The 16007-nt window shown below is 40.7% G+C and overlaps 1 protein-coding gene across 4 annotated transcripts in view; it reads left to right on the top strand.

Moving 5' to 3' along the window:
- The window catches only part of mboat2b (membrane bound O-acyltransferase domain containing 2b), a 142522-nt gene that overhangs the window by 43587 nt on the left and 82928 nt on the right, over nt 1-16007 (top strand). For 3 of the 4 annotated variants that reach the window (XM_059981933.1, XM_059981936.1, XM_059981934.1), the window contains one exon: nt 12140-12217. The exons of the other annotated variant lie outside the window; for it this stretch is intronic. In XM_059981933.1, the coding sequence (XP_059837916.1) occupies nt 12140-12217 (78 nt within the window). The remainder of the gene's footprint in view (nt 1-12139; nt 12218-16007) is intronic. 4 annotated transcript variants of the gene reach the window in all.

Genomic DNA, 16007 nt, shown 5'->3' with positions numbered 1-16007 from the left:
ACATTCCGGCTGCTGCTTGGAGGCCTGTATACAGTTGCCAATAGGGTCCTTTTACTCTTGCCATTTCTTAACTCAGCCCATAGAGACTCTATACCTTCCGATCCAAACCCACGCGTTCCCAGAGAAAACTCATGCTTTCCATAGAGAGGATGTACAGACTCCTTACAGACGATGTCGGAATTGATCTGTGAACTCTGATGCCCCATGCTAGAGGAATAGATTGTAACATTAAAGACATACTGCTAAAATTATATGTAGGCCTCCGTTAGTCCCGATAGACCATGGATTTGCACCTTGGAAAGTTTCCTGTGCACAAGCCTGGGCAGGGTTTTTTTTATGGAAGGCAGGGAGTTGCCCAAGCTGCAAGTCTCCCCTCTCCATGCCGCCGATGTTGTCCAAGGGAAGGGCATTAGAACCCATATAGCTTGGCACCAGTGTCATCACAGAGCAATGTGTGTAGTTAAGTGCCTTGCCAAGGCTCGAACTAGCAACCTTCAGATCACTAGACGAAAGCTAAACGCGCCAACAAGCTAAAATTATATAGAGCCTTGGTGAGACCGTGTCCTCCATATTATGTGCAGGTATTGTATACGCATCTAAGAAAAGATATATTTGTGGTAGACTGAATGAAATAAAAGTTCATTAGATCTGGTTCTTGGCATTGAGATTTAATATTCTTCGAGAAGTGATTCAGCATATTACAATTACACTGACTGGAGTTCAGAAGAATATGATACAATTGAAACCGTCCAAAATTCTTGCATTGAACTGTAGGGATGTGTATTCCGATTGGGGTACTTAGAAGCAGGGATAAAATAGTAAGATTAGGTGTCAGGACCACCATGAAAAAATTTTTTTTACAATACAGGCTTAAATATTCAAGGCTGATTTTTGGATATTAAGGTCCCTTATACAAATCATTGATTCTAAATTAGCATTGAATTCTGTCTCATTCAACTACTGAGACTCCCAACCCAAGAAGGCTTCTGTCTTGAGTTACAAACTGCTAGAATTGGAATAGGTTTATTATTGCCATGTGTACATTGAAAAGCTCATCCTGCACAGTTAATACCCCATCCTCATCACATTCTACAGGGGTTGTATTGGGAGCATCCTGAGCAACTGCATTGCTGCCTGTTCGGAAGTTGCACCATCTCAGATCACAAGACCCTGCAGCGGATAGTGAGGTCAACTGAGAAGATCATCAGGGTCTCTCTTCCCGCTGTCACGGACATTTACACTACACGCTGCATCCACAAAGGAAACGGCATTATGAAGGACCCCATGCACCCGTCCTGCCATCTGGGAAAAGGCTCCGAAGCATTCGGGCTCTCACGGCCAGACTATGTAACAGTTTCTTCCCCCAAGCTATCAGACTCCTCGGTACCCGAAGCCCGAAGCCTGGACTGACACCTTGCCTTATTGTCCTGTAACAGCTATGGAGCATGTGCAGTATTGGTAACTAATAAGGTGCAAGATCATAATGAGGTAGATTGAGAGATCAAGAATCTAGCTTATTGTGAGGATCCATTGAGTGGTCTTATAACAGCAGGGTAGAAGCTGTCCTTGATCCTGATAGTACATGCTTTCAGGCTTTTTTATCTTCTGCCTAATGGAAGAGGGGAGAAGGGAGAGTATATGGAATGGATGAGGTATTTGATTGTGCTGGCTACTTTACTGAGGCAGTGACAGGGGCATGCCAAATTTCTGTTGCCTTCTGAGGAGGTAGAAAGGAGTTTGTGAGCTTTCTTCGCTGTGATATCTACGTGGTTGATCCAATCGCTGGAAAACTTGGTAGTCCAACACCACCAAGTTCCCAAATATGCCAGTATAATAGGACACACCGTACAATCAAGACACTTAGTAGATTTAAGGGTAATTAGAAAATTGAATGGTATTGGGTATGTTCAGGAAGGCAATGATGAGGTAAAAGTCAGCAGAGAGCGTGAACAGTCTAATCCTGTTTTTTCCCCTCATTTTCTTATGAGCCCCTTTCATGGAGGAGATTATGGGTGGAGTACCCTCTGAGTGATTATAGATTTAAATACTGAGGGCCTAAAATAAATCTGTGAACATGAGGAAGTGCTTGTTCACAAGACAAAATATTGGCTACTTTGTTTCCTCCTGTTGCTGAGTGATATCCATGCCATTTTGTCCCTGGTGAATGTGACCAAAGCCGCTTCTTTCTTCCTCCATGAGCTGAAGTCAAGGCTCTCTTACATCTAACCAGAAACAGATCACCAACCAGTCCCTCCCAGGGGAAGATTAACAAAACATCCTGGTACCAAACTGGCTGAATTTCTTTCACAACTATTTAAGACAAATTTCACTTTTCATGTCAGGCAGCATCTATGGAAATGAATCAGCACTCAATGTTTTGGGGTTAAACCCTACATCAGGACCGGAAAGGAAGGTGGATGATGCCAGAATAAGAACCGGTAGGGGAAGGAGGACAAGGTAGAAGGTGGTCGGTGAAGCAAGGTCGGTGGGAGGAGTAGGGATGAAGTAAGATGCTGGATGGTGATAGGTGGGAAAGGTAAAGGGCTGGGAAAGAAAGAATCTGATAGGAAAGGGAGAGTAGACCATGGGAGAGGTGATAGGTGGGGAGAAGAGGTAGGAGACCAGAGTGGGAAATTGAAGAAGATGGAAGGTGGGGGGAATTACCAGAAGTTGGAGAAATCTATGTCCATGCCATTGGGTTGGAGGCTACCTGTACTGAATCTGTGGTGTTGCTCCTCCAACTTGAGAGTGACCTCATTATGGCAGAAGAGGAGGCCATGGAATGACATGTCAGATTGTGAGTGGGGAAAGGAAGTAAATTGGTTGGCCACCAGAAAATTACACTTTTTTGTGGATGGAAACTCAACAAAGCGGTGCCCCAAACTACATCAGATCTCATCAATGTAGAGGAGTCTGTGTTGGAAGCACTGGATACAGGAGATGACCTAACAGATTTATAGGTGAAGCTTTGCCTGGCCTGGAAAAGCTGTTTGGGGTTTTGAATGGTGAGGAGGTGAATGAGCAGGGTTAGCACTTCTTTCACTTGCAAGGGTAAGTTCCAGCAGGGAGATTGGTGGGGAGGGATGAATGGACCACAGAATCACAGAGCGAGCAATCACTGTGGAAACCAGAATGGGTGTGAGTATGTGAAGATATGTTTGGTGATAGGATCCTGTTGATAATGGTGGAATTGCAGAGAATAATGTGTTTGATGTTGAAGCTCTTGGGATGGCAGATGAGGACAAGAGGAAATCTATCACTGTTGAGGCATTGGGAAGATGGGGTGGGCATGAATGACTGAGAAATGGATGAGATGTGGGTGAGGGCAGAGGAAGGGAAACCCCGTCTTTTGAAGAAGGACATCTCTGATGTCTTGGAAAGGAAAGCCTCATCCTGGGAGCGTACTTAACAGAGACAAAGGAACTTGAAAGGAAAAGGGAATGGCATTTTTATAGGAGATGGTGTGGGAAGAGGTACAGTCAAGATAGCCATGGGAATTGATAGGTTTATAAAAGATAGTGGTAGATGGTTTGCCTCTAGAGATGGAGAGAAAGATGTCAGAAATGACGGCAAGTAAATTTAAGAGCAGGGTGGAAGTCGGAGGCAATGTTGATGGTAGTGGTGAGGTCAGCATGGGTGCATGAAGCAACACTAATGCAGTTGTCAATGTAGCACAGAAAGGGTGGGGGACCATTACCAGGGAAGGCTCGGAGCAGGAGTTGTTCCATATAGCCAATAAAAAGGCAAACATAGCTGGTGCTCATGGCTACACTTTGAGTTTGGAGAAAGTGGGAGGAGCCGAAGGAGAGATTATTAAGGGTGAGAACTATTTCTGCCAGATGGAGGAGAGTGCTGGTGGAAGGGAACTGATTGGGTCTTTTGTCAAGAAAGAAGGAGGGAGCTTTAAGGCCACTTTAGTGGGGGATAGAAGTAAATAGGGACTGGACATCCATGGTGAAAATGAGGCATTCAGGGCCAGGGAATTGAAAGTTGTTGAGATTGAGAGCATGTGGAGTGTTATGTGAAGGTGGGAAGGGACTGAACTAAGGGGGATAAGAGGAAGTTGGGGTAGGTGGACATTTTATTCCCCTTGGTTCAGTCACTTCCCACCTACATCTGCGACATTTCCATCCTTGAGGGACCCATCATATTGATTTTAACCCCTCATGCATACGATGTATAACACATTCATTAGAAAATTTTACAAAGGTTTTAAGCTTAGAAGGATATTTATGAAGTTGGATGCTTTACAATTGATTTGTAACCTTTCAACTTTGCCCAGTCCTGTTGCTAATTCCTGTAATAGCACAGTCTCGGGGGGAGAAAAGTGTTGACTCTTTAATACTGAGATAAGGATGAATTTCTTTAGCTAGTGGGCAGAGAATCTTTGGAGACCAAGTCATTGAGTGTATTTAATGCAGAGTGTGATAGGACTTTGATTAAGGGGGTTAATGGTTATAGGGAGAATGGCAGGTCTGAATGGCCTAATACTGCTCTTAGCTCTTGATTGGGATTGTGATTCCATTTAATTTATATCCCTTACCCTGTGACTTAATGTGGATGCCTCTTTTTTTTTTGTTACGTGCTTCCATGATCTGTATTTATGCATCATGCTGTTGAGTTACCGTGTCAAGAAGTTTTGAAGAATGTTTGCATTTGTTGTTGTTTCTTAAGTCCATTCACGGTGTTTGCACTGACTGCTTTTCTTAATAGGTAGACCTTTCAATCTGTGTAATCTTTTTGAATCAATATTGCTCAGCTTTCCCAATTTCCATGTCAAAATAGCCTTTTGGGAATATTAGCAACACACACAAAACGCTGGAGGATCTCAGCAGGCCTGGCAGGATCTATGGAAAAGAGTAAATAGTCAATGTTTTGGGCCGAGACCCTTGGGAATATTGTTCTCCCAGTCATGATCAACTCTTTACCAGGTCTAATAGCTGCAGCGTCTTGTGTTTTATGGTGCATTTCTGGTTGTAGTCCTCTTGTTTGTGTAGCAATCAGCAATGGTTTCTTAATGGTGCTTCACTCACTCTTTGAACTTAATGCACTGTTTTGTAAATTGAGACAAAAGTATATTGAATACATCAGTCTTTCAATGCCTTTTTCTGAATATGAAGTATTTTCATTATTTGTCATGACTTAGCATTTTCTGTCATTCCTTTCTAACTTATCTTGCAGCCATTATGAACACTGTTTTTCCACGTTAAACCCAGCCCATTTATTAGTTTAAAGTCCTTTCTACAGCCCTGTTTATCCTTTCTGCTGTGGCCTGGCATAGAGCTTATCACCATAGTGCATACAGCTCCATCATCCAGTATCAGTTGCTAAACTCTAATAGCTCTATTTATCATCCACCCAAGCATTTAGATGCTTAGAAATCCAAAGCCTTTATTCAACTGAGCACACCTTTCTTAAATCATCAAAGCTTCTGCCTCTCAAATCCACCAACCACCTCCACTTCCACAGTTTTATAATTTAACCTTATTTATCCTTTAAGATCCCCTCCCTGTTTGCTTTAGCTTTAGGTGCCAATATAATTACTCATCTTGCACTCTGCCTTTGCAGATTGCTTGGAGAAATTCTTTAACTTTAATCCTTCCTAGCTTGTGGGTACTGGACTCCTAGGGTAATTATCAAATACCCAGTAAATTCAACTTATCTTCCATTGAACTGGCATGGTTAACTTTGACTATCCTTCACATGCCTATTTTATTTAATCGTTAGTAACTCAACCGTGCCTGTTGAGCGGGATACAGTTGTGTTTTATGATGTAAATCTACTGCATTAATTTTATCGCCTTGTGTGTGCAGTTACATTGCCTGTTACTGAATTTATAATTCACACTTAAGAGTTACAGACAATAAATTACTTTAAATCTGTCCTGGCACCACCACCTGCATTGACTTACTACTGTACTGCATTTTTTTCCACTGTGTCAGTACTGAGATTCTACATTATGTTATTGTTTTCGACGCTCTGTGGTTGAAGACATTCTTGGCTTTTTTGTTTCATCCGGGCTGGTCAACAATATTCTGATGGGAATAATTAAGACATGCCCTATGACATTTTAGTTCTATTCTCTTTTTATCCTCATTGGTTACAAGATAGAATATGGAAATCTGGTGAACCCTTGAGGATGGTTATGGTACTGAGAGTCATTGCATTACTTGAGCTAGAATGTCCAGGAGTCCAGGAATGTTGTCCTGATGACTGAGCAAGTTCCTTTGCTATAAGATTAAAGCTGGTTTTGTATCCAAGTATTCCTATGGATCTGGAAAGGTCAGGCTGCTGGAACGATTTGGTACTCTAAAAGCCCCAATTAACACTGGCTCTACAATCGTTCCAGAGTTAAAACATAGAGCATTACAGCATAGTACAGGCCCTTTGGCCCATAATGTTGTGCTGACCTTTCTTTGAACAATCAAACTAGCCCTTCTCTCCTTCATAGACCTCAGCTTTCTGCCATCCATGTGCCTATCTAAGAATTTCTTAAATGCCTTTATGTATCTGCCTTTAGCAATAGCCCCAGCAGGGTGTTCCACTCACTCAGTACCTCTTTGTATTTAAAAAAAAACTATACGTCAGATATCTCTCCCTACACTTTCCTCCAATCACCTTAAAGGTGTACTTCCTCATGTTAGATATTTCCACCCTAGAAAAGAGTCTTGCTATCCACTTTTATCATCTTGTATACCTCAACCAAGTCGTATCTCATTTTCCTTTGCTCCAGAGAGAAATGCCTCAGCTTGTTCAACCTAGCCTCATAAGACATGCTCTCTAGTCTAGGCAGCATTCTAGTAAATCTCCTCTGTACCATTTCTAAAGTTTCCACATGCTTCCTATAAGGCAACCAGAACTGACCACAATATTCCAAGTATGGTGTAGGCAGGATTTTATAAATCTGATACAATCCCCCAAATAATGAAGGCCAACACTCCATACAAAACTCCTTGGAGTGAAATGGGGATAATGTTGCTGGTTTGGAGTTTAGCATTGGAAGAAGGAATCCTGTGACAAATTCAGCTCCTATAATGATGTGACTCCAAATGAACACAATATTCCAGGGGTGGTCTAAGCAGGGTTTTATAGATCTGCAACATTACCTTGCAACTCATGAACTCATTTCTCTGACTAATGAAGACCAACACACCATACACCTTCTTAACAACCCTATCAAATTATGTGGCAACTTTGAGGGATCTATGGATATGTACCCCAAGATACACACTGTTAAGAATCTTGCCATTAACCCTGTAGTCTGCCTTCAAATTTGCCCAACAAAGTGAATCACTTCACACTTTTCCAGGTTGAACTCAATCGACCACTTCTCAGCCCAGCTCTGCATTCTGTCAATGTCCTGTTGTAACACTATTCACAACTCTTATCAACCTTATGTCACCTGCACACTTGCTAACCCACCTTTCCACTTCCTCATCCAAGTCAATTATAGAAGTCATAAACAGCTGGCACCCTAGAACAGATCCTTGCAGAACACCACTGGTCATCAACTTCCAGGCAGAATATGCTTCATTTACAACTACCCTCTGCCTTCTACAGAAATGTTCCTTAATCCTATCGCCAAAGCCTTTTCATGGTACCTGTAGCTCTCCTTAGTCCACTCTTCAGCTCGTTCCTAGCTATCTGGTAACTTTCTAGAGCCCTGTCTGATCCCTGCTTCCCAAACCTTAAGTAAGCTTCCTTATTTCTCGTGACAAGATCTTGCACATTTTTGGTCAACCATCGTTCCTACACACTAACATCCTTTCCCTGCATCACTGGGACAAACCTATCCAGAATCCCCAGCAAGTGCACCCTAAGCAACCTCCACATTTCTGCTGCGTTTCTCCCTGAGTAGGTCTATTCCCAATTTACATTCTCAAGTTCCTGTTTAAGAGCATCATAATTCCCCCTCCCCAATTAAATACTTTCCCATGTCATCTGCTCCTATCCCTTTCCAGGATTATGGTAAAGATCAGGGAGTTATGATCACTGTCACTGAAATGCTTATCGGCAGAGAGATCCGATACCTAATCTGGTTCATTGTCTAGCACCAGGTCCAGTATGGCCTCTCCTCCAGTTGACCTGTCTACATCTTGTATCAGGAATTCTTCCTGCATATACCTAACAAATATCACCTCATCTAAATCTTTCACACTAAGGAGTTGCCAATCAATATTGGGGAAGTTGAAGTCCACCATCCTAACAACCCTACCATTTATTTTATGGTTACCCTGCCTCCTGATCTGTTCATCAGTGTCTCTGTTGCTATTGGAGGGAGGGTGTCTAGAATAGCCTCAATAGAGTGATTGCTTCATAAAGAAGATACCAAAAGTCTATTCAGATAAATAAAATAGAGTGGCAAGACTGCTGGAAAATTATGCTGATGAGGTAGTAATGGGGGACAATGAAATGGCTGATAAACTGAATAAGTATTTTACATCAGCGTTCACAGTAGAAAACGGTATGGTGGAAGTTCCATTTGTCAGGGGTCATGAAGTGCATAATGTTACCATAATTGGGGAGAAGGTCCTCATGAAACTGAAAAGATCTGAAGGCAGATAAGTCTTCTTACCTGGACCAGATGGTGTACACCCTTATGTTCTGAAATGGGTAGTTGAAGAGATTAGGATGCATTCGTAATGATCTTTAAGGAATCACTAGATTCTGGAATGGTTCTGGAAGACTGATAAATTGCAATTGTCACCCCACTCTTCAAGAAGGGAGAGAGGCAGAAGAAGGGAAAACTATAGGCCAGTTAGTCTGACCTTAGATGTTGGGATGATGTTAGAAATGATTATTAATGATGAGGTCTCAGGGTACTTGGAGGCACATGATAAAATAGGCTGCAGTCAGCATGGTTTCCTCATGGGGGAAATCTTGCCTGACAAATCTGTTGGAATTCTTTAAAGAGATAAGCAGGATAGACAAAAAAACAATCGGTTGGCCTTGTGTACCTGGATGGATTTTCAGAAGGCCTTTGACAATGTGCCACACCTGAGACCGCTTAACAAGATACGAGCCCACTTTATTAAGGAAAGAGTCTAGCAATGATAAAGCAGTGGCTGATGATTGGTAGGAATACAAAGAGTGGGAATAAAGGGGCGCCATTTCTGGTTAGCTGCCAGTGACAAGTGGTGTTCCACAGGGGTCTTTGGTGGGACTGATTATTTTATTATATGTCAATGATTTGGATGATGGAATTGGTGGCTTTGTTGCAGAGTTTGCAGATGAAATGAAGATCGGTGGAGGAGCAGGTAGTTTTGAGGAAACAAAAAGGCTACAGAAGGACTTGGATCAGGAGAATGGGCAAAAAAAAGGCAGGTGAAATACAGTGTCAGAAAGTGTATGGTCATGCACTTTGTTAGAAGAAATGAAGGGGTTGACTATTTTCTAAATGGAGAAAAAATGCAAAATCTACGGTGCAAAAGTAATTGGGGGTCTTTGTGCAAGATTCCGTAAAGGTTAATTTGTAGGCTGAGTTTGTGGTGAGAAAGACAAATGCAATGTTAGCATTCATTTCAAGAGTAGAATATAAAAACAAGGATGTAATGTTGAGAATTTTTAAAGCACTGGTGAGGCCTCACTTGGAGGACTGTGAGCAATTTTGGTCCCTTCATCTTAGAAAGGATGTACTGAAACTGGAGGGGGTTCAATGGAGATTCACAAAAATGATTCCAGGATTGAATGGTTTGTTATATGAAGAACGTTTGATGAGTCTGGGCCTGTATTTGCTGGAATTCAAAAGAATGAGGGGTAACCTCATTGGAACCTATCGAATGGTGAAAGGCCTTGATAGAGAAGATGTAGAGAGGAAGTTTCCTCTGGTGAGAGAGTTAAAGACCAGAGGACATTGCCTCAGAATAGAGTGGGGTATTTTTTAGAATGAAAGTAAGGAGACTCTTTAGCCAGAGTGTGGTGAATCCGTGGAATTCTTTGCCACAGGCAGCTGTGGAGGCCTAGTTTTTAATGTATATTTAAAGCAGAGGTTGATAGATTCTTGATTGGTCAGGGCATGAAAAGATATGGGAAGAAGGCAGGAGATTGGGGTGAAGAGGAAAATTTGATGTTCTGATTTGGTGAGGCTATGTAATGAGCAGCTAATGGATATAGCCAGCAACAGATAAATTAAAACTTTGCTAAATTCAGAGATTTTTAATGGGCTGGAGTGATAATTATTACACCATTAAGAGTTACTTGGTGATTTCAGGTGAAAAGTAGCATAAATTTAGCAAATACTTTTTCCATCTCCCTTATGATGCATGAGAAGTTTATGTTGATCCTGTATTTTCCTTTTCTCCCACTGAGTTGCAGTGTTTTGCATTGGGGTTTTATAATATTTACATGTGTATATGGGGACACAGTAGCAAAGGAGGATGGTATGGTAGCATTGCAGTTAGCTCAGTACTTTACAGTGCTAGCTGTAAGATGAAGATTTGATTACTGCCTTTGTCTGTATGGAATTTGTACTGTGTGTGCTTCCCGTGACCATGTGGATTTCCTCCAGGAGCTCTGGTTTTCTGCCACATTTCTAAAGATAATTGATTAGGGTTAGTAAACTGTGGGCATGCTATGTCAGTGCTTGAACCGTGGCCACACTCAACAGACTCTGATGATTTGATGCAAACGATGCATTTCACTGCATGGTTCAATGTACGTGTGACAAGTAAAGCTGATCTTTAAAGCTAACCTTTTCAAAATAATAATTAAACAATGCAATTTACTGTTGAACTCTTTAACTGCTTCTGGCAAATTGGTTCCACATTTCTTTGAAATGAATATACAGTCAATAAAATGAATCATCATACTTTCTTCACCATTGACGTGCTATGAGCCAGCGTGGGATCTGGGTGTAATATGTCAAAACAATTTTCCCTGCCTTCCTCCTGCCTAAAGGGGACACATGATCTTTTACATGCTGTTGACTAACCCAACAGAGATTTCTAAAGTGCTGAGTTGTGTTTTGTAAATGGTGGCATTGAGATAAGACATAAATATCTTGTAAATGCCATATAAATAAGACATAAATGACTTGAATGTATTGAGTATTTGGAATGCTTTCATCCTTATCCAATGTTGGAATGTCCTGTTGGTTGGGATTGACCAAGGATATTATGTCTCATCTGTCTATATGATACACAAGCTCAGGCAGAACAATGTGGAAAGCAATCTGTTACCCACGTAGCTGGCTTCCCTCTCCCCACAGCTGATGAATCCAAAGGAAAGTTAGAAACAGAGAGACTTTGGCACCAGCTGCTTCTCAGGTGTTGCCTGTCAGCATTGAACTCAATGGAGGGCTGCATTAGGGACTCCAGCTTTGGATATTTCCTTGGGGTTTACTCCCGAAGCTTTCCTCGTGAATGGGTATAGGCACAAGGCAGCAGAGGTTTGAGATCTGCCAACCACAACTAGCGAACCCTATCTACCCTAAGCGACTGGTTTTTAGGTGGCAGTAACCCGCATACTTGCTGCTTTTCCATTCAGTAGAAATAGTTCTGCCGGGCTTAGTAGCTAAGCCACGTATGAAGGCCAGGAGCTGCACTTGGTTGTCAGAAGCTGTTTGAGATGCAAGGCATTGGGAGCATTTAATAGGTAGTAGGAGCTTATCCCCACTAACAACCCTGAAAGGATAAAGTGAAACTATTAATAAAATGAAATGATTTTCATAGAAATTGCTAACAAAACTGCATCATGATCAGGTAGGCAAACAAAATAATCTATCCCTTGGTTAGACCCATTGCTGAAATAGCAAGCTACTGATTTGATTTTTGATAGACTATTCAGAATCACATCCAATGTTAGCCACTTAAAACAGCATACTATTTCAGCGTATAAAACCTAGAGGATGGAGAGAAGAAAGAAAACAATGGTAATTTTATAATGAATCCAAGCCAGGGGTGGACAGATAACAATGAGGGAAAATGCTGACAATATTCTCTTGACGGCCTTTAACATATTGTGTTCTTTCTCAAGTCTCATTGTTGGTGCTTCACTCCATTTGTTTTAACAATTAGATGCTGTATATTGAATTGGTTAATTTTGTATGCAGTTAACTATTTGATTGTTGTGTCACTTTGTTTTGCTCTGACTCCATGTTGTATTGTTCGTCCATAATCATTATGATGTATTTTTCCTTCAGGTATGCTTTGCATTTTATTCTTCAGACTGGAATTTCTTACTACATTATGGTCATTGTTGGGGCAGGCCACATGCATAAGTAAGTATCTTCTATGAAAATGCATCAGTTATTGTTTTTCATCCAGCTGAGTCCAAAAATTCTTTAGAGTTCTATATGAACAGCTGAAAAAAATACTATTAAAAATATTATGATGCGGTGCCAGCTACTGCCTTGAAACAGCATTACATGTCAGCTAGGAACAAAGATTGTTTTGGACTGCAGTACCAGGTGGCAAGAAGGGTCAGCTTTGATGTAGTACTTTTAGACAAGATCTATTCATTTCATTAAATACATGCTTTAAAGATTATAACAAAGATCCCTTTCTGAATTGAGTGAACTTGTACTTGTTCATTTGAAAGCTTAGAAAAATGCTTTTCCATGCTGCTTTACAATGTGCTTGCATGATTGCAGGCTAAAATCTAGAAGAAGGTTACTGGGTTATTAAAACCCATGCCTGCATCTGATGAATAGCTTTAAGCCATGGAATTGCTTATATAGGTTGTGAAAAGTGAAATACAAGGTTATATTCAGTATAGCCTTCATATTTGGAAAGTACAACATTTAAAAGTACTTCTCTTAATCTTTTTTAAAAAAAGGTAAATTATTGCATTGATCACAAGACTGTGGTGTAGCTCCCTGTACAAGTTAGCAAGGCAAAGTATTTCCTCCTTTATGAAGATGCTCATAAAGAGATAGTTAAAGGCATTGTCATGAGTGCAGTGATGAGTTAGCTGATCTTAACTCGGATGGCTTAGATGAATCCCAGTGCAGGCTCAGCATCCTCAGAAAAGGGAGGGAAATACAGTAGCTACTCACTGTAGTTTTCATTTAAATGCAGTCCAAGTCACTGATTTTTATCGGGAAGGGTGGATGCTGGAAAATACAAATGGAAGTATTTGCAATTATCTCTTGTGATTAATATGATTGGAAACGTTTCGCACTGTTTCATGAAAGGAAAGTTACTTTTAATAATCTTATAATTTATTGAGGGAGGTCCTGGCATGCTTGATAAAGGGGAGCCAGTGAATGTAGCACGTAAGGTTTTAAAAAGGCGTTTAAAACTACCTCAAAAGAAAGAATCATGGGATTGTTGATCATATTTGGGACAAGGTTTATTAAGGACAGAAAGAAAGAACAAACTTGTCAGTTTTGTAGTCTGTAGCTGATTGTGTGCAACAAAGATTGGGATGGGATCTTTGACTGTGTTCAAATCATATTAAAGGCTTGCATGCAATACAGTTAATGATTCAGTTTACTGATCTATTTCAGAAAGTGAACTTTGAGGAAGATAAGAGAAAGCAATCTGCAAAATTGAAAATATTAATGTTATGTTAGTGGGCAAGAAGGTGGGAGGTGGAGTATAATTTAACCACATGTGAAATTGTACATTTTAAAGAAAAACATTTGAATAGAGATGCACGGGGACAGCAGTATGCTGGTTCACAGGATCCAGAAGTTGTACCATGAGGAACGGAAGACAAACAGCAGTTTTGTTCTAGTGCAGTTTTGCTGAGATAATACAGGGCTTTGGTCACATCTCACTTTGAGTACAATATGCAATTTAGAGTTTGTATCTAGGGAAATATAATCATATATACAATTCAACATCTTGATTCCTGGAATGTAAAATGAGGGATCCTTATAAAGTGTGAAGGCTACGCTTGCTGGAGTTTGAGACTGGGGGAGGCATCCAGAACTCTGAGAGTGACTACAGGGTAGATACTTCTCCTAGTTGTAGGGGCAAAAACAAGACCAGGCCATAAGAGAATAGACCAACCATGGAAGACTAAAATGAGAAACTTCTTGGTTTAGTATTACCTACTGAGGTACAGAGAAAAATTGTTTTGCATGCCATCAACTGTATGTAATCACTTCATAACATCTGGCACATGGAGGTAGTACAAGGCAAAAACAATAATCAAATGCAGAATAAAATGTTACAGGTAAAGTACAATGCAGACAGACAGTAAGGCACAAGACCATGACAAGGTAGATTGCTGGATTCAGAGTCCATATTATCATGCAAACGCACTTTCAATCGGATAGAAGCTGTCCTTGAGCCTTCTGTTGTATACTTACAGGCTTTTATATCTTTTGCCTGATGGGAGTCAGGAATAATGTTTGGGGTCGGAAGTGATATGTTTAAGAAACGGAGGAAATGGGGATTGGGCTGAGAAGTGGACCAGACACAAGATCAGCTCATAAATTGTGGTAGCACAATGGGCTGTGAAGCCTCTTGCTATTTCTTCCATTCAGACTTCATATTTCCATCATCTGCATGATTAAATATCTCGATTCATTGTAGATCAGAAAGTGTATTATCTGAATAAGATATAGTGTTCTTTGAGTATGTAATAGAATCAAAGTAGAGACAAAGTAGATCATTAAAAGAAAATGTGATGAGATACAATTGGAAGCCACCTTATTAGTTACCTCCTGTACCTAATAAAGTGGCCTCTGAGTGTACAAATGTGGTATTCTGCTGTAGCCCATCCACCTCAAGGTTCAATATGTTTTGCGTTCAGAGATGCTCTTTTGCTCACCACTGTTGTAAAGTAGTTATTTTTTACTCTAGCCTTCCTGTCAGCTTGACCAGTCCGGCCATTCTCCTCTGACCTCATTAACAAGGCATTTTTGCTGCTGCTCAGTGGATGTTTTTTTTTTGTTCTGTAAACTTGAGACTGTTGTTGTGAAAATCCCAGGAGATCAGCAGTTTCTGAGATACTTAAACCACACTGTCTGGCGCCAACAAGCATTCCATAGTTAAGGTCACTTACATCACATTTCTTCCCCTTTCTGATCTTTGGTCTGAACAACAACTGAACCTCTTGATTACGTCTACATGCTTTATGCATTGACTTGCTGCTGGATAATTAGTATATATTTCAAGATGAGAGGATGTAAACAATTATATCTCTGTTGAAACCATAACTATGAGTGTGCAAAATTCTGCGGACAAAGTTCAGCATCAAAAATTTGTAAAGGAACTTCTAAACAAGCCTAATGCATTTTGGAAACAAGTCCTGTGGACCGATGAAGTTAAAATAGAACTTTTTGGCCACAATGAGCAAAGGTATGTTTGGAGAAAAAGGGTGCAGAATTTCATGAAAAGAACACCTCTCCAACTGTTAAGCATGAGGTTGGATGCTTTGGGCTTGTGTTGCAGCCAGTGGCACGGGTAACATTTCACTGGCAGAAGGAAGAATGAATTCAATTAAATACCAGCAAATTCTGGAAGCAAACATCACACCGTCTGTAAAAAAAAAAAGCTGAAGATGAAAACAGGATGGCTTCTACAACAGGATAATGATCCTAAACACACCTCAAAATCCACAATGGACTACCTCAAGAGGCACAAGCTGAAGGTTTTGCCATGGCCCTCACAGTCCCCCAACGTAAATATCTTTGAAAATCTGTGGATGGAGCTCAATAGAGCAGTGCATGCAAGACAGCCCAAGAATCTCACAGAACTAGAAGCCTTCTGCAAGGAAGAATGGGTGAAAATCCCCCAAACAAGAATTGAAAGACTCTTAGCTGGCTACAAAATGCATTTACAAGCTGTGATACTTGCCAAAGCAGGCATTACTAAGTACTGACCTTGCAGGGCGTCCAAACTTTTGCTTCATGCCCTTTTCCTTTTCTGTTATTTTTTTAAACTGTAAAAGATAGAAATTAAAAAAGTAATCTTGCTTAAAATATTATAGAAATGTGTCATCTTTAACTTTATGCCTTTTGGAAATCAGTCATCTTTTACTCACTTAGCTATTCACAGTAACAGAAATTTTGACCAGGGGTGCCCAAACTTTTGCATGCCACTGTATCTGACTCT

The sequence above is a fragment of the Hypanus sabinus genome, chromosome 10, assembly GCF_030144855.1.
Source record: "Hypanus sabinus isolate sHypSab1 chromosome 10, sHypSab1.hap1, whole genome shotgun sequence".
Classification (NCBI taxonomy): Eukaryota; Metazoa; Chordata; class Chondrichthyes; order Myliobatiformes; family Dasyatidae; genus Hypanus; species Hypanus sabinus.
This window is presented reverse-complemented; position numbering and strand designations above follow the sequence as displayed.